The 19,801-nt window shown below is 45.4% G+C and overlaps 1 protein-coding gene across 2 annotated transcripts in view; it reads right to left on the reverse strand.

Moving 5' to 3' along the window:
- Positions 1–6,561: 6,561 nt before the first annotated feature.
- LOC119973878 (copine-9-like) overlaps positions 6,562–19,801 on the reverse strand; it is a 540,456-nt gene continuing 527,216 nt past the window's right edge. For both annotated transcript variants that reach the window (XM_038812403.1, XM_038812402.1), the window contains 2 exons: positions 12,794–12,867; positions 6,562–8,766 (listed from right to left, as the gene is read on the reverse strand). In XM_038812403.1, coding sequence (XP_038668331.1) covers positions 8,575–8,766; positions 12,794–12,867 — 266 coding nt within the window. In that variant the 3' untranslated portion in view covers positions 6,562–8,574. The remainder of the gene's footprint in view (positions 8,767–12,793; positions 12,868–19,801) is intronic.

Consider the following 19,801-nt stretch of genomic DNA (forward strand, 5'->3'; position numbering starts at 1 on the left):
TTTGGCTGGGGTTTCCACTAACATGCTGTACATGTATAATGGTCTAATATTAATAATTATTTTCAAATTCAGAACAGTACAGCATTGTAACAGCTACAGATACGGCCTGATTCTGAATTCACCGAGATGAACATGAAATTAATGTTTAGGGGTTGTACCAAATGACGATCATTTTCACAACAGGCCTTCGAGTGGGAGGTGGTGGCACAGTGGCATTGTCACTGGCATGGTAGGTAATGCTGGTAATGAGGGGCTGGTTTAGCACAGTGGGCTAAACAGCTGGCTTGTAATGCAGAACAAGGCCAGCAGCGCGGGTTCAATTCCCGTACCGGCCTCCCCGAACAGGCGCCAGAATGTGGCGACTCGGGACTTTTCACAGTAACTTCACTGAAGCCTACTTGTGACAATAAGTGATTATTGTTAATGCATTGCGGAACAGGGTTTGAATCCCACCAGGGCATATGGTGAAACTAAACTGGAATTAAAAATCTAATGGTGAACATGAAACCATTGCCTCTTGTTATAAAAACTTGCCTGGTTCACTCATGTCCTTTGCAGAAGGAAATCTGCTGTTATTACCTGGTCTGGCCTACATGTGATGTACTGTGGTTGACTCTTTAATGTCCAGCACGGTAGCACAAGTGGCTAGCACTGTGGCTTCCCAGGTTCGTTTCCCCGCTGGGTCACTGTCTGTGCGGAGACTGCACGTTCTCCCCGTGTCTGCGTGGGTTTCCTCCGGGTGCTCCGGTTTCCTCCCACAGGCCAAAGATGTGCAGGTTGGGTGGATTGGCCATGATAAATTGCCCTTAGTGTCCAAAATTCTATGATTATCTATGATTAACCTAGGACAAAAGTTCGGCACAACATCGTGGGCCGAAGGGCCTGTTCTGTGCTGTATTTCTCTATGTTCTATGTCCTCTGAAATGGCCTTGTGAGCCGTACAATTCAAGGGCAATCAGGGATGGGCAATAAAGGCTGGCCCAGCCGACGATGCCCACATCCCACGAATGAATAAAAAAAAGTTTGCATATACTATGACTTACAATATCATCCAGAGCTTTTACAACAATGTCATTGAGAAATTAGGCGATACATGCATGAAGTCGCCAATAAAACAAGCTGGATATTAGAATTCAGGAGAAACTTCTTTACTCAGAGAGTGGTTAGAATGTGGAACTCTGTACCACAAGTAGTTGGTTCATTTTAAGGGACAGCTAGATGAACACACGAGGGAGAAATAAATAAAAGGTTTTGCTGATTGGGTTAGACGAAGAGGGATGGGAGGAGGCTCATGTGGAGGATGCACATTGGTATAATCCATTGGGCTGAATGGTTTCATTCTGTGCTGTACATTCTCTGTAATAGTATGCAGGATCCTGAAAAGTCACTGCACAAAAGCCTGAGAAACAGCTCGAGCAAAGTGTCAAAGAATGACAGAAAATTCCAAGAAAGGATTAAATAATAATAATCTTTATTAGTGTCACATGTAGGCTTACATTAACACTGCATTGACGTTACTGTGAAAACTCCCTAGTCGCCAGACTACGGCGCCTGTTCGGGTACACTCAGGGAGAATTCAGAATGTCCAATTCACCTCATGAGCACGTCTTTCGGGACTTGTGGGAGGAAACTGGAGCACCCGGGGAAAACCCACGCAGACACAGGGAGAACATGCATACTCCACATAGACAGTAACCCAAGCCAGGCATCGAACCCGGGTCCCTGCAGCTGTGATGCGACAGTGCTCACCACTGTGCTACTGTGCCACACAAATTTAAGCCTTGGGGTGCGGAAAGAGGTTAGCTTGTCAAAGGCAAAGTTTATGGGGCGCGATTCTCCGCAAAGGCGGCGGGTCGTGAAGGCTGCCACGAAAACGGCCGTGTTTCACGGCAGCCTCCGAGCCCCCGCCCGGGACCCGATTCTGCTCCCCGGTCGGGGCTAGCATCGCGGCCCTGTTAACTACGGTATCGCGGGCTTAACGAATTTCGTTAAGCCCGCGCGCCAAAGTTAGCGACGGCTGACGCATTGATGACGTCAGCCGCGCATGCGCGGATTGGACGGCTCCAACCCGTGCATGCGTGGATGATGTCATCCGCGCATATGCGTTAGACCCGTGCATGCGCGGTCTGTAATGCTCCTCAGCCGCCCCGCGGACTGATCCAGCGGGGCGGCGGAGTAACAACGAGTGCGCGGGGTAAGTACCCGCTGCCCACCGATTGCGGGCCCATGCCATCCTTAGCACGGCCGTGGTGCGGCCGTGCCAATCGGTGGCATGGTTGTGCAGAACGGCACTTTGGCGCCGTTTTCACGAACTTGTATAGCAGATGTATTCAAATTCGTGAAAACGGCCGTAAAGGCCTTGGAAATCGGCCCATCGGCCAGGGGAGAATCGCTGCTCGCCGTAAAAAAACGGCGAGCAGCGATTTGTGTCGGGGGGCGGGTGTGGGGGGGGGAATAGCAGGAGGGCGTCGGACCAGCGTCGCCGTAACAATTTGTGCGGCCCGCTATTTTCCCCCCGTCGTGAGTGCGGAGAATCGCGCCCATGAAGCGGGATTTTCAACAGGACAGAAACAATCTGATGAACAAGTGCAATTTTTCTTGGCGGTTATTTAAGTATTTTTTATAAATTTAGTGTACCCAATTTTTTTTTTCCAATTAAGGGGCAATTTAGTGCGGTCAATCCACCTCACCTGCACATTGTCGGGGTGAAATCCACGCAGACACGGGGAGAATGTGCAAGCTCCACACGGACAGTGACCCAGAGCCGGGATTCGAACCCGGGTCCTCAGCGCCGCAGTCCCAGTGCTAACCACTGTGCCACATGCCGCCCGCCAGTTATTTAAGTTATGTGTTTATTGTGCTGTTGATATTATTTTAGGTGTTTATGATTGGCTGGATAAGAAAATAAGGTAGCCACACAAAAAAACCCAAATTGCTTTGAGTAACCCGATTGTTTAGGTTTCTGAGGAGCTGCTTCATGGTTTGGAGCATGGAAAATAATTTAGCCATTTTATTTTAATTCAGGAGAGTGACGCTGCTAGTTGCTGGTGGCCCTTTTAAGGGAAATAATAAGCCATTTGACCTGTTTTGAGGGGTTGCTGGTTCCTGAAGGATGGTTGTACCTTTTTCTATCTGTCCTGCATTAATAGGATATTTATAGTATCCCCACAGTGCAGAACGAGGCCATTTGGCCCATCAAGTCTGCACCAAGCTTCTTAAAGAACAGCCTACGTAGGCCCACTCCCCCACCCCATTCCCGCCTAACCTTTGGACACTAAGGGGAAATTTAGCTTGGCCAATCCACCTAACCTACACATCTTTGGACTTTGGGAGTAAACCGGAACACCCGGAGGAAACCCACGCAGAACAGGGAAAATGTGCAAACTATACAGTCACCTGAGGTTGGAGTCGAACTTAGGTCTCTGTCGCTGTGAAGAAGCAGTGCTAACTGCTCTGCCACATATAGGTCAGCACAATCACCTTAGAAGAAATTGGTTACGTGGATCAATTCCAATTTTTGAACTCTGATGCATCTGACATTACTTTACATTGGATATCCTACAGACACAGGCCAGGCACAAGGTGTTTAAATATATGAAAATATGTGTTCCTCAGAGTATTATCTTTTCAAGCTGTGGCTTTGAGTGAAGGATATAAACAGGCTGTGTACTTTGAAGGCCTGTCAAGAATTTGGTAGTTGTGTTTTTTTTTATTCATGAAGAAATGCTCATTTGAACCCATCAACCTAGAGATGGCGCTGTTGTTCCATCCCTTCTGTTCATCCAGTGTTTTGGAATGGCAGTGTGAAATGTTCATGTGCCATCTGCTGGTTATGCCTGCAATGCACAGCTACACAGTAAAGAACATCCTGGTGTACTTTTTATTTCATTTTCTCCCTGTGGTCCAATTTTATCTTATGGTCCTCTGAAGGTGCTGGGGTTCAGTTCCATGAGGATGGCGGCACGGTGGCACAGTGGGTAACACTGCTGGTGTTTTGTTTTGCTCTTGACGGAGTGTAATGAACTCCAATTGGCTTTATTGGTTGGCCAATTGGAGTGTGAGCTCCCTCAATGATAGCTCATTGAGGGGGCCCATATAATCACCTGTGTAGGCTTTGTGAGCCAGTCTTAAGTTGACTGGACTGCTAGCAGCACTGTTTATAGCTGCTCCTGTAATATCGTTATTGTAAATAAATATTGGTGTGGTGACGGAACTCCTGCCTCCCGTGGATTACTACACAGAGCATAAGCTGCTTCCTTGATGTACACTCTGACAAAGGAAGGTTCAGACTTGGAGATAGCTTTAACACATTTATTAAACTGTTAAAGATCCTCCTACTTGGATTCGACTCTCCTGTTAATCCTGCCATAGCTACTCAGACTAACTAACCAGTCTGCTACAATCCATGTGGTGGGTGGGATGTGTTTCAATCAACCCTGTCTGTACTCACTAAGTGTCTCCACTGGAAAGAGGAAGATCATGTGTGCTGTGTCCTTATATATGGGTTGATGTAATGCCCCTCTGTGGTAGTGTCACCTGTGTGTGTGTCTTGAATGCCCATTGGTCGTGTCCTATCTTACTGACCTATTGGTTAACTGTCTGTGTGTCATGATGTCTCTGGTGCTCCCTCTAGTGTCTAGCTAGGTGTAGTGTGTTTACGTTAACCCCTTGTGTATTTACAGTGTCCTAGTGTATCTGCATTAACCCCTTGTGTATTTACAGTGATGCATATCACCATAGCTGCTTCACAGCACCAGGGACCCGAGTTCAATGTCAGCCTTGTCTGTATGGAGTTTGCACGTTCTCCCTGTGTCTCCATGGGTTTCCCCCAGTGCTCCAGTTTGCTCCCACTGACCAAAGATGTGCAGGTTAGGTCGACTGGCCAGGCGAAATTGCCCCTTTGTGGCCAAGGATTTGTAGGTTAGGTGGGGTTACAGGGTTGCAGGGATTGGGAGTGGGCCTGGTTGGCGTGCTCTGTCAGAGGATCAGTGCTAACCTGATGGGCTGAATGGCCTCTTTCCGCACTGTAGTGATTCTGTGATCATACTGGCTGCTATCTGGTACTTCACTTAATCATTCATTCGTCACTTAAGGTAAGGAAAATGTCACCCAATAATGATTTGACCAAGATTGATGTTGCAGCTGAGCCCAAACCCTTCTCCTTTATGGGAGAAACAGACTGGCATGTCCCCACAGATTCACACGCATGCAAATCAGGTGAAGTCTTTCATGATGTATTTTGTAGTTTGAATCATTGGGCTGAATTTTTCAATGGGCTTCGAGACTCTGATGTCAGGACCATATAGGGACCCCGGGCCCGTGCATGTCCTCAGGACTTCTGCGGGTGCAACCTTAGGATAAGTGGTCTCCTAATTGGTTTGTGAAGTGAAAGGCCCAATCTAGGCCCAACAGCTCTACTGGAAGAGGTGGGCGCTACTGAGGCGGAAAGATGATTGTGAGGACACTCCAAAATGGAGGAGCTCTTGGCTGCTTCCTGAAAAGTTGAGAATGAAGAGGCTCACGACTAGTAGGGTCATCAGTGTGGAAAGGGAAAACCTGCAAGCTAGCCTGCACTACTTCAAACCAGACTGTACCTCTTAAAGTGGATATGCGTTCTGGCTGCTTTAGGGGGCTGAAGCCACTTGACGGTGAGTGGATTAAATAGAAAAAGCAATAGAAATGGTACAACAGGTAAGAGGACATCTGTGGCAGCATGGTGGCAGAGTGGTTAGCATTGCTGCCTACGGCGCTGAGGACCTGGGTTCTAATCCCGGCCCTGGGTCACTCTCTGTGAGGAGTTTGCACATTCTTCCCGTGTCTGCATGGGTTTCACCCCCACAACCCAAAGATGTGCAGAGTAGGTGGATTGGCCACGCTAAATTGCCCCTTAATTGGAAAAAATGAATTGGATATTCTAAATTTATAAAAAGAAAAGGTAAGAGGACATCTAGCAAAGTGTGAACCTATCAAACATTATTTAATGCTCACTTACCTTTTCAAATCAAAGCACTATCATCACTCATTGTTTATATATAACTTATGACATAGCATTTCAGTGAAGTTAGAAGCACCATTTTAACTTACCTTTCATATAGTTCCCAATTCTTAACTATTATTCACGACACCTCTGAGCTGGTGTGAAGCACATCACCTTCCAAAATTGCCCCACCTCCTTGGAAATTGCAGGAGGTCTGAAATGCCCACTTCTGTGAAGGTATTGCCAACATCAGGACAACTGGGTGCAGGTTCATGATGTGCTGCCCCCCATTTCCTTCACTGATGACAATTGCTGGCACTGGTAATCTTGCAATTGGCCCTGCCTGCCATGTTTAAAGATCACCCAACGCAAGTCTGCCCTGCAACAGGCTGGGAAAACCCTGCTCCTAAAGGTCAAAGACTACAGGGAGGGTAATCTTCTGGCCTTTAGAAAGCTTCAAAATAATGTATTGACATAGCTGCCGGCCATTCCAGAGTTTGCGTGTGTCTGCAGAAGATGGGTGAGGATAGGATGGAGTGTGCATGTTGTGACCCACTTTGCTGGAATAACCTGCTCACGCTCTGTCTACACAATGAGAATGTATTTATGTTGATTTGTAACCCTTCAAGATAGGAGGGGAGGAAAAACATTTACATGTAATTATTTGCACTTTCCTTTACATAGTTTAATACATTCTTATTGAAAAACAAATATTATTTGGCATGGCCTTTGAATTGGCATTGTATTGATGTTCTACATCATGGAATGACAGGGAGCTATCACCGGAGCTCTGTTTTTACCAGGTCAATCACAGATCTCCCTTTCCTTCATTTCACCATGTGATCTGATTTATGTCAGTCTCATTTGCAGGACAATACTGAAGGTTTAAACTGTACATCCCAAAATGCTCTGTAGCAGTATGATGCAATCTGCACATGCGACCATTCATAATACAGCATGCTCCCAGAATCATAGTCCTAAAGTAGAAATGGACCCTAAAGGCAGCTGTCTGCCACGGTTGTCAACAAGCCACAATTCAAAGAACATATTGTCGGAAACTTTGAAAGCAACAGTGGATCTAGACAACCTTGGTAGATAGCACAGTGGAGTTCCAACATATATGTCATAGTAAGATTACAAGCGTGGAGCTGTGACTTTGCATTTCATGAAATCCTAATACCCTTAAACCATCAGAGTGAGAGAGTTTAACCAGGGGGGTTCTCCATAAAGAGGGAAGGGCAACTCTCCGCCCTTGTGTAGTGCAGCTAGAGAGAGGAGGAAATTTAAGATAATGAAGTTGTCACCACCACAAAGTTTATAGAGTACTGGCATGGCAACAAGGTTTAAACCTCAATGGCTTGGCTAATGTTTGTACTCATGAATCCCCACGTGGCTAAGTGTCACTTTGGAGCAGGGAGAATGGTCATTTGGTTTTCCAACCAAGGAGAGAGATTCTTCCCGGAAATCCACAGGTGGTGTAAACTAGGGGGCAAGTCAACCCAATGTCATTCCTATATAACACGCAGTGATTGGTTGTACAGATGGATACATGGATACATACAATGTGTTGGGGAAGACAATATAACATGTAGGGATGGGGGCGGTGTGGTGGGCGGGGGTTGGAGAAAGGGAATGCGGTCGGATGGGAGTTAGCACAGGTGGCGGTAGAAATCGAGTGAGAATATCAGAGTCTTCAACAATATCAATAGAAGGTGACCAAGGAAAGCGAGAGCACTGATGAAACCCTACTGCAGTTGGACTGGGAGAAAGAAGATGAAGATGCCACCTAATGAATACCTTCCCAAGAAGTGGGCCGTATGAGATATTTGAATCAACGTCTGTGCGTGTTCAGCTTAGATTACTGTGCAGAGAGGCAATGTTTACCTTCTGGAGTTTGAACTCTCAGCTAGTGCTTTCAAAGTTTACCGATAAGAGGACAAGGAAGAGTTTGGTCCACAAGGTTTGAAATCAGTTATACTAACCCGATTGTAAATCTGAATTATGCATCGTCATTCAATAAGGCTTCCCTGTTCTCTAGAACACGTTGATCTCAATGAAGTCCAAAATCACTGCTAACTTATCAAAACAATAGACAAAGAATTTGAATTTCCTCTTCTTCCAACACTGGTTTGCCGCGTTTCAGCGATGATGGTCACGGATACCATTGGCACTAAACCAAATATAAAGATAACACTGGATAAATGTTGAAAGCACATTTACAGGCTTTTAGGATATGGCAGCATGATCATTTCTGGCTGCTTGGAGCAGGACAGAGTTAAGCATGTAATGATATTTTGTCAGACCTGGCAACAGGGGAGGTTGCAGCTGTTACAGTGCCACAAACTCAAAATGACAGATGGACCTCATCCAGCAAGTTTCCATTATTTCCAATCAGTCATCCATGAACACGATGGTGACATTAGCAGCTTGAATAAATACGGCCAATGTCTCAACGATGGAACAAGAGTGTGTTCAATGCCTGTCCGTTCCTCTTGCTCATACACACACACACACACACACACACGTACAGAAGTTCCGATAGGAATTATATTAAAAGCAGTTTGTAAATACACTGATTCCGGACAGGGCGAATTTCCTCAGATCCTTGTGTGAAATGACTGTTGTGAGGCAGATGTGTAAGAGGGAGGTGCTGGCCGTGGCTTTATGTCTCTTGTCTTCATGTAGGAGAGCAGCTGGTCCGGGATTTCTGCTAAAACATCCTTGGCAAGTCGGGCCATACTCAAAACCTGATTTCCAGATCGATCGACATAATCGCGGAATGGGACAAACTGAAAGAGAGATCACGGCAAGCGGGGTAAGAATGGCGCCATTAATGTTATCAAACAACATAACAAGAGCATCCTTATAGGAGATTTGAATATAGAGGCTGACATTGTTTTATTTCATTCTGATTCCCTTTGCCTGGTGCTAAGTGCATACTTGGTATTTTCATTATCCTGGGGTGTCCTCAGGCTCCTACCCAAAACTTCCCTGGGTTTGCTCAGGATGTCGCAGCAGAGAGTTCGAGAAGAATCTTAGTACAATGTCTTACCCCTACAGGTGGGATCAGGGTTACTGCTGGTTCGAGTTCCCAATTTTAGTTGCATGTCTTCTTGGAGGTTTCATCATGTGACCACCGGCCTTCAACTGCCCCACCCCCACACTCCCACCATTGGGCACTCAACACCTGATTGGATAAGTTATGGCTGTCAACCAATTTCCCGCTTCCTTCACTTTTCTACCTGTTTAATGAAAATTAAATACTCCTGCACCTTTGTCCCCTGGACAGTTCACAGCATTGTCCTGAAGATTAATCCTCGATTCCTGGAGAGGCCGGGGCAATTCCGGAGTGTTGGAAATTCTAGTGCAGGTTAAAGACAATACAAGCAATTTTCAAATTTCTTCTGCTGAAGATCTCAATCTCCAGCGGGCAGTAATGCAGTGGGCAAGTGACCCAGTGGGAACCAACAGAAGATAATCTGGTTTATTACCGATGAATCATAGAATGATACAGAGCTGATGAAGGCCACTCAGCCCATGCTGTTTCTTTGCTAGAATTAATCCCACTTCACTGATCGTGCCCTACAGCCATGTATTTTTCCCCTTCAACTACACATTCAATTCTCTTTTGAAAGTTACTATTGAATATGCTTCCACGGTCTTTTCAAGCAAATCACAACTCATTGTGAAAACAATGCTTTCTCATGTTGTTCTCTGGTTCTTTTGCTAATCATCGTATATCAGTGTTCTCTGATTGCTATCTTTTAACCTTTGGAAACCATTTTATTATGCACTCTGTCATGATTTTGGGTGCTTCTCACATATCTTCAACTTCTCTAAGAACAACCCCAGTTTTTCCAGTCTCTACACGTAACTGAAGTCTTTGTCCCTGGTATTATTCTAGTACATCCCTTCCCGAAATGCGGTGCCCAGAGCTGAACATAATACTCCAGCTGAAGCCTAACTAGTGTTTCATAAAGATTTTGTGTAACCTCCTGGCCTTTTTACTTTGTGTCTTTATTAATAAAGCTAACTATTCCAAATGCTTTTTTGAATAGCCTTCTAAACTTATCCTGCTAACTTCAAAGACTTGCATATGTACAAAGAGGTCCCTTTCTCCCTACAACCCTTTAAATTGTACCACTCAATGCATTTCTCTTCTCTTCAATCTTCCTACCAAAATACATCACCGCACTTCTCTCTGTTAAATGTTATTTGCCAATTGTCTGCCAAATTCACCAGTCTCTCCATGTCCTCCTGAAGTCTATTATTACCTTTCTCTGGCATAATAAATACTGTATTGGTGCTGCTTTCTGTTCTTGTCCAGAAGTGGAGAAAATCAACAATTTTGCTTCCAATTTCCACCCCTCTTCCTCCTTCACATGCATCTCTAGCATTTCCCTTTGCTTCCTTGACTTCTCCGTCTCCATTTCTGCTGATGAACTGTCTACCAATAGTCATCGTTAATCAACTGACTCCCAGTTACATTGACCACAGCGCCTCACACTCTGCTTCCTGTAAGGACTCCATTGCATCGTCTCAGTTCCTCTGCCTCCATCGCATCTGTTCCAATATTGCTACCCTTCAAAACAATGCTTCTGATCTGTCTTCTTTTTTCCTGAGCCAAGGTTTCTCCCCCACTGTGGTTAACAGGGCACTCAACTCTGTCCGACCCATCCCCTCACCTCTGCCCTCACCTCTTCCCCTCCCTCCCAGAACCGTGATGGGGCCCTCTTGTCCTCGCTTTTCAACCCAGCAGCCGCCACATTCAAATGATGATCCTCCACCATTTCTGCTCACCCCAGCATGCTGCCATCACCAAACATACCTTCCCTTCACACCCATGGTAGCATTCCATAGGCACCATTCCCTCTGTGGTACACTGGTCCATTCCTCCATTCCCCCAACTCCTCATCCCCTTCTCACGGCACCTTCACATGCAATAACAGGATGTGTAAAACCTGCCCCTTTATCTCCTCCTTCCTCACTGTTCAAGGTGCCAAACATTGCTGACAGGCGAAGCAGCGATTCACTTGCACCTCCTTCAATTTAATCTACTGTATTCGCTGCTCCCAATGCAATCTTCTCCACATTGGGGAGACTAAACACAGACTGGGTGACCTTGCGGAATACCTTTGGTCAGTCCTGTCGCTTGCCAATTCAACTCAGCATCCTGCTCTCATGCCCGCATGTCCATCCTTGGCCTGCTACAATGTTCCAGTGAAGCCCAACGCAAACTGGAGGAACAGTACGTCACCTTCTGATTAGGCACTTTACAGCCTTCCGGGCTCAGCATTGTATTCAACAACTTCAGACCATGAACTTCCTGCTCTTTATTTAAAATGTTCTTTTTACCCCCAATCCCCTTTCCCCCACAAGGCCTTATAACTTATTCTTAGGATTTGATTTCACAGAGCGCTGACCATTATTCTGCTATTAACGCATTCTGCTGTTTTACCGTTATGCCACTATTAGCACCTACTTTAGTCTTTCACACTATCATTAACACTTCCTTTGTCTTATGCCCATGACACTTTCATCCGATCTCCCAAGCTCCCACCTATTGATGGAGTTCAGTTTTGTGCCGCCTGCTCTACCCCCTCTTAAACAGTAGAAAATCCGTCACGTCACTTTCTCTCATCCAGACTCAAAGCGTTAACTCTGTTTTTCCCTCTCGAAGAGATTCTGCTGGACCTGCTAGGATTTTTCAGGATTTCCTGTTTTTACTTCAGATTTCCAGCATCTGCAGAATTTTGCTTTTATTTTAGTCGATTATTATCTTCCTCATAGTTAACTACTTTTCTGAGTTTTGCGTCATCTGCAAACTTTGAAATGATGCCTTGTGTCATTAACATGTAGCAAAAATAACACAGCCCCTGATACTAATCCATGGGTATAAAATACAACTTTTCACCATTTGTTTCTGTCTTCTGTTCTCTTAACCAATGTTGTACCCACGCAGCCAATGTCCCATTAATTCCACAAGCTTGAACTTTTCTAATTAATTATACGTGACTTTGTCAAAAATCTTTTGAAAGTCCATCAGCGGGATTCTCCGCCGGCGGGATTCTCCGTTGCTCCGGAAGCACACTCACGCCCGCAGGTTTCCCGGCGCCATGAGGTGGCCACATTGGGAAATCCCATTGGCAGGTGAGGGGAACGGAGAATCCCGTTGCCAGCGAGGGCGTGTCGCCCAGGAAAACGCGGCTGGTAGTCCGGAGAATCCCGCCCCATATACACAATTAAAAAAAATAATTTAGTGCACCCAATTCAATTGTTTCCAATTAAGGGGCAATTTAGTGTGGCCAATCTACCCATGCTGCACATCTTTGGGTTGTGGGGGTGAAACCAATGCAGACACGGTGGGCTAGACAGCCGGTTTGTAATGCCGAACAAGGCCAGCAGCGCGGGTTCAATTCCCGTACCGGCTCATTGCGCAAAAAGGCGCCGGAATGTGGTGACTAGGGGATTTTCACAGTAACTTCATTGCAGTGTTAATGTAAGCCTACTTGTGACAATAAAAGATTATTATTATTATCTGGAAACTCCACAGTGACCCAGGGCCAGGATCAAACCCAGGTCCTCAGCGCTGTGAGGCAGCAGTGCTAACCACATCGCCACCGTGCCGCCCCATATGCACAAAATTTACTCCACTACCTTCATCAGTCTTCTTTGTTACTTCCTCACAGGATTCAATCAAGTTGGTCAAAAATGATTTGCCTTTAATAAATCATTTCATTTATTTGTCGACACATTTCCCAACATCAATTAATTTTATCTCGTACTATTGTCTCTGAAATTCTCCTCATTACTGACCTGGACAATGTCACGTTCTGCAATACGTCCCCGAGAGGAGATCCGAACTTCATCTCCATCTAGTTCCTCCATAGCTGCAAATAGCAGGGAATATAAAGGATTTTGTTCAAAGGTCATAGAAAGGAATGCATAATACCAAGTATAGTGATTTTACTGCAAAATTTATGAAGAAGAATATCCAATATCATATTTGTTTGTATTTTACAAACCTACCACGTACCAGGGTCACAGTGTTATATGCCACAGGCAATGCAGCGGCAAAGACAATGCTCATAGCAGATCTCCAACTATAGTAAACTATATCAGCAGTCAGAGGAATGCAGTTAACAATTTAATGTTTGTATTCAATGCAAACATTTCTTTTTAGAAGATATTTTATTGAGGCATTTATAATTTTAACAATTTTCAACATCAACTTTCAACCAAAACAAAAGCCAACAATATGACCAACAACCCCCCCCCCCCCCGCACCCCCCCCCCCCCCCCCCGAGCATAAACCCCAGCTAACATGGCTTACACAAACAGTGCCACTTTCCCAGCCACCAGTCCACAAATCCCTGTCCAAATTCAAACCGTCCCAGGACCTCCCACAAGTATTCCCACTCCACCCGATCAAAGGCCTTCTCTGGGTCCATGGCCACCATCACCTCAACTTCGCGCCCCTCTGGAGGCATCATAATTACATGTTGGTCGCCAAATGCTGCCCCTTAACGAACCCCGTCTGGTCCTTCCCTATTACCCCTGGGATGCAGTCTTCGATCCCCGTGACCAGGATCTTCGTCAATAGTTTGGCATCTATATTTAACAGGGAGATCGGCCTGTATGACCCACAGTTTACCGGATCCTTATCCTGTTTTAAAATGAGGACGATAATGCCTGCGACGTCGGGGGGAGCACTCCCAACTCCCTTGCTTCATTGGTCCCAAAACCCCTGAGAACGTCTTGTACCCGTCTGGTCCCAGGGCCTTGCCCAATTGCATTGCCTCCAGTGCCTCTACTACTTCTACAAGCCCAATTGAGACCACCAGGCCCTCCACCAGCTCCTCATCAACCTTCGGGTACTCCAACCCTCCCAAAAACCGCTTCATCTCCTCTTCCCCAGCTGGAGGCTAGGACTCGTACAATTTACTATAAAAGTCCCTGAACAGCCCATTCACCACCGCCGGGTCCAAGACCGTATTCCCAACTGCGCCCTTCACTCAATGCAAACATAAACCCCATTCTTATAGCCCATGGTAACAGCCAAAAGTCTGGATAAGTACAAACTTGCAGCCATCCAGTACTTTTTTATCCATTTGCTTTCCTTATCTCTCTCAATGATTTAGCTCTCTTCAAAAAGGGTGCCAATGTGGACAAAATGAAGCTACGGAAATTATACTGAAACGACTACACGATGACATCAATAAGTTCCATCCCACCATCAGACTCACCGTGGACTACTCTCCAAAATCGGTTGCATTCTTGGACACACTCATCTCCATCAAGGACAGTCACCTCAGCACTTCACTTTACCGCAAGCCCACAGATAACCTCGCGATGCTCCACTTCTCCAGCTTCCACCCTAAACACATTAAAGAAGCCATCCCCTATGGACAAGCCCTCTGTATACACAGGATCTGCTCAGACGAGAAAGAGCATAACAGACATCTACAGACGCTGAAAGATGCCCTCGTACGAACGGGATATGGCACTTGACATATTGATCGACAGTTCCAACGTGCCGCAGCAAAAAACCGCACCGATGTCCTCAGAAGACAAACACGGGATACAACCGACAAGAGTGCCCTTCATCATCCAGTACTTCTCCGGAGCAGAGAAACAACAACATCTTCTTCGCAGCCTTCAACACGTCATTGATGAAGATGAACATCTTGCCAAGGTCATCCCCACACCCCCACTACTTGCCTTCAAACAACCGCGCAGACTCAAACTAACCATTGTTTGCAGCAAACTACCCAGCCTTCAGAACAGCGACCACGACACCACACAACCCTGCCATGGCAATCTCTGCAAGACGTGTCAGATCATCGACATGGGTACCACCATTACACGTGAGAACACCACCGATGCGGTACATATTTGTGCGACTCGGCCAACGTTGTCTGCCCCAAACGCTGCAGGAAAGGATGTCCCGAAGCGTGATACATTGGCAAGACCATGCAGACGCTGAGACAACGGATGAACGGACATCGCGTGACAATCACCAGGCAGGAATGTTCCCTTCCAGTCAGGGAACACTTCAGCAGTCAAGGGCATTGAGCCTCTGATCTCCGGGTAAGCGTTCTCCAAGGCGGCCTTCAGGATGTGCAACAGCACAGAAAAGCCGAACAGAAACTTATAGCCAAGTTCCACACACATGAGTACGGCCTCAACCGGGACCTGGGATTCATGTCGCATTACATTCACCCCCCCACCATCTGGCCTGGGTTTGCGAAATCCTACCAACTGTCTTGGTTTGAGACAATTCACACCTCTTTAACCTGGGATTACCCCTCTCTCTGGATCTGTAAAGACTTAATTACCTGCAAATGCTCACATTCAAAGCATTGTCTGGCATCTTTGACTTTGTCTAATATATATGTTTCTGGAACCTACCTCTTCATTCACCTGAGGCAGGAGCAGTGCTCCGAAAGCTTGTGATTTGAAACAAATCTGTTGGACTTTAACCTGGTGTTGTAAAACTTCTTACTGTGCTCACCCCAGTCCAATGCCGGCATCTCCACATCATGGAAATTATTTGGTCAGTGATAGTGCGTAAAATTGCCTTCTGTTTCAGAATTTGCAGCTTCAATGCTATCAACTAATGTTATTTTGTATTACACACAAACTGAGACATTATGCATAATATATAATGAAAAACCTTATATCAGTGCACACCCTGTTATAAATTTCAATGTCTGGGCATCGAGAGAGTGGTTGGGCATTGTAAGGGGAGGGCGGGAGCATAGGGTTTCGCTGTGTGCAGATGACTTGCTGCTGTACATTTCTTAGAATCATAGAATTTACAATGCAGAAGGAGGTCATTCGGCCCATCAAGTCACCACCGGCTCTTTGAAAGAGCATCCTACCCAAGCTCATGCCTCCATCCCAACCCTGAAACCCAGTAATCCCACCTGACCCTTTTTTTGGACACTGAGGGCAATTTATCGTGGCCAATCCACCCAACCTGCACATCTTTAGACTATGGGAGGAAACCGGAGCACCCGGAGGAAACCCATGCTGGCACAGGGAGAACGTGCAAACTCCACACTGGCAGTGACCCAAGCCGGGAATCGATCCTGGGACCGTGGAGCTGTGAAGGAACTGTGCTAACCACTGTGCTACTGTGCTGCCCTCCACTGTGCTGCCCTATTTTGAACCTATTGGGGTGGATGGATCAGATAATGGGCCTGTTGGGGAAGTTTGATGCTTTTTCGGAATACAAATTTAATGTGGCAAAAGAGCTAATTGTTTCCCATGTGCGCTCAGGTGAGGAGTGAAAATTCTGCTATGCTACTACTGGCCGGCAAATGTGGAGAACATACGGCAGTGGTGGCGGGAGGAGTGGGCAAAGTGAGGTATCTGTTCATGGAAGGGAGGTTCCCAAGTTTGGGAGAGTTACAGGATACCAGTTGGCGAGGGGGAATGAGCTCACGTATATACAGGTGCGGGACTTGGTGCAGAAGGAGCTACCCTCGTTCCCTCAACTGCCGAATAATACCTTGCTGGATTGATTATGAACACAGGAAGAGCTGGGAGATGGGAAGATTGCGGATGTGGTTGGTGGACACAAAAATGGCACCAATTGAAGAGATAAAGCGGAGGTGGGAGGAAGAGTTGGGAATGGAATTGGGATGGGGAGATTTGGAGTGAAATTATGGACCGGGTGAATGCAACGTCATCTTGTGCTAGGACGAGCCTGGTACAGTTTACAGTGGTGCATAGGGCTCATATGACATGGGTTCGTATGAACGGGTTCTTCCCAGAGGTAGAGGATAAGTGCGAGAGATGTGGAGGGGTCATGTCCGAGATTAGTGGGTTATTGGTGTCCGAATTTTGAAGCACTGTTGGGGATTGTGGGGGTCGCTGTCCGCGCTAGTGGCGATCTTCAGAATTTCAGAGCTGCTGGAGGTACTGAGTGGAGGCCAATGTTGTGGCGTTCACCATTCTGATTGCCCAACGACAAATTCTACTGGGAGCCACCCAGAATGTTGGCATAGTTGGGGAATGTGGCGGAGTTCCATAAGTTGGAAAAATTTAAGTTCACTCTCAGAGGGTCAGAGGAGGGGGTTCTTCATAAGGTGGAGAATGTTCTTGTTCCTATTTAAGGACTTGTCTGTCGCCAGCGGGTGGGGGGTTGGAGGGAGGGAGGGAAGAGGGAAATTACGAGTCTCCAGTTACAATATAAACTTGTCCTAAAGTTGGTGGCGCTGTGGAATCTGCACCGGCTACCTCCTCCATTGCTGCAGAGAAACTCCTTGGGGTAGATATTCATCCTGACTTCCAAGCATATAATTAGTGTTGAGGATTGACCAATCAAGAGGGAAACCGCCCAATTTTCATTCGCATTAATCTCATTATATCCCAGAACACCTCACAGCTAATTAAGTACTTCTGAAGCCCAGTTACTGATACATGAAAATATGGCAGTTCAGTTGTGCGCAGTGAGCCTGCACAACCAGCAATGAGTTAAATGACCAGATATGTTTAATGATGTTGGCTAAGAGATGAATGCCAGACAAGTCACCGAGAGAACTTTCCTTGCTCTTCTTCGAACAGGGATCTTTTATATCCAGCTGTGAGGGAGGCGGGGGTTCAGTTAACTGCCATACCCCAACTGCCAGTGCAGCAGTGCTTGGGTCATTTGCTTAGAAGTCCGGTCTGGGGCTTCAAACCACGACTTCTGGCCCAGAGAAGAGAGCTCTGCCACAAAGTCAAAGGTATTAAATTGAAGGTGTATCAAATTTGTGGAGACAACTCATGACTTTAAATGGGGACCGCATTATATCAACACAACATGGTTCAATAATCCGCCACCTTTTAACCCCACTTCACGTGAATACTACACTTGGTCCTAACTCTGATAACTTTATGGCCCCATTGCCAGCAGGTACTTCTAGGCCAAAATAAAATAAATTATTAACGTCAAATATTTTACACGCTTATTTTCCTATTGAATTCTAATACAGTACTGCAGAGGGGCTGGTTTAGCTCACAAGGCTAAATCGCTGGCTTTTAAAGCAGACCAAGCAGGCCAGCAGCACGGTTCGATTCCCGTACCAGCCTCCCCGGACAGGCGCCGGAATGTGGTGACTAGGGGCTTTTCACAGTAACTTAATTGAAGCCTACTCGTGACAATAAGCGATTTTCATTTCATTTCATAATAAGTAAAAAATTGGAGTAGAGCGTGTAACGTTTCTATTTAAAAAATTTAATTGCAATGAAAAAGACAATTTTTTATTTTTATGTTATTAATAAATGAATATACAACAAACACCTGCACATAAGGGAATTAAACTCAGATGGCCTCAGGTGTTCAGTCAATCACTGATGTTTTTATTTTTACTTTCATCGTCTTTCATCCTTGAATGACTGAATATTTTAGTGAGGTTCACTGCAATGTTACATCGAATGTAAAAAATAAACACTCTTTAGTCGAGGGATTTATTTTTACTGTATTTAGTAATCAGCACTGCAGGTCCAATATTCACATACTTTATTTGGTTCCATTAGGCCACAGAGATATTTGGAAAGGCACATGGGGAAACTTAGGTAAGTCTGATGCATTTTGGCTGCATGCCAAGAAGGGATGTCCCAGGTTCAATCCGCGCTTTCAGCCAGAGCAGCCGTAGGGAATTGTAATTGGATTCAGTATTCCTCAGCCAATGAACAGGAAAAATCAATCCAGTGTGACAAATGCAGGATTTGAGATATATTGGATTATAAACATTTGGCAATTTAAGGGGGAACAGCCTGTGCTAGAGTGTGTTTGACTGCAGTCATCATGTTTTTAAAAGAATCTTGTTTTGCAAGATCAGAAAGCTTTTAGGAGCCAGACGTGAAATTGAACAGGGTAAAAATAGCACTGTTGTTTGACTAGGGGTAGTCACTGGCGAGTTAAAGTGTTTTCAGCCTGGGGAGTTAATTTCTTTTCAGCTTGGGGAGGTGATTCCATTGCTAGGTGGAACTAAAGCATTCAGACATTTTGAGAAAGGGTGGCACTGTGGTGCAGTGGTTAGCACTGCTGCCTCACAGACTCAGGTTCGATCCCGAGTCGATTTTGCAATCACTCGTGAGGCGAAGTATTCTTTCCGCACAGTCTTACAAAATTAAATATTGGGGTTTCGGTCCAGTATTCCAGCCACTATTGGGATCTGGTGCGGGATTATAATATAGGATTCATTAGTTCTTAGGATAAATAAACTATGTGATTGTATCAAATGAAATTAATATCTCTTCAACTCACTAAATACACTCAATCAACATTTTCAGGTCTTGTGCCTGCTTTCAAAATATTTGTTGTGGGCCTCTAGTGGGACAGTCTTAACTCAGCTGTTGGCATTCTTGCATGTCCTAATCATAATAAAATAACCCTGTTTAAGATATGGAACAAATGGACTATGAGACAGACCAAACCTCTACCTTATGAAACTCATAAATAGTATGTAAATGATTGAAAATTGAATTAACTCAACCTGACAACAATATTGACTTTAATACAAAATGTTGAGAGCCATAGATCTTTCATTTTTATTCGGCAAATTAAGGAGACCTGCATTTTGAAAAAGTTTGTAATTATTTGTATCCTAAATGTTCATAGTTTTATAATCCTCTTATTATTTTGTACTGCATTTTTATTTTAATGATTGTCTATGACTGTTATGCTATTAATCTTTATTGTCACAAGTAGGCGTGCATTAACACTGCAATCAAGTTATTGTGAAAATCCCCTCATTGCCACAGTCCGGCGCCTGTTCAGGTACACTGAGGGAGAATTCAGAATATCCAAATGACCTAACAGCATGTCTT

Source organism: Scyliorhinus canicula, chromosome 11, assembly GCF_902713615.1.
Source record: "Scyliorhinus canicula chromosome 11, sScyCan1.1, whole genome shotgun sequence".
In the NCBI taxonomy this organism is placed as follows: Eukaryota; Metazoa; Chordata; class Chondrichthyes; order Carcharhiniformes; family Scyliorhinidae; genus Scyliorhinus; species Scyliorhinus canicula.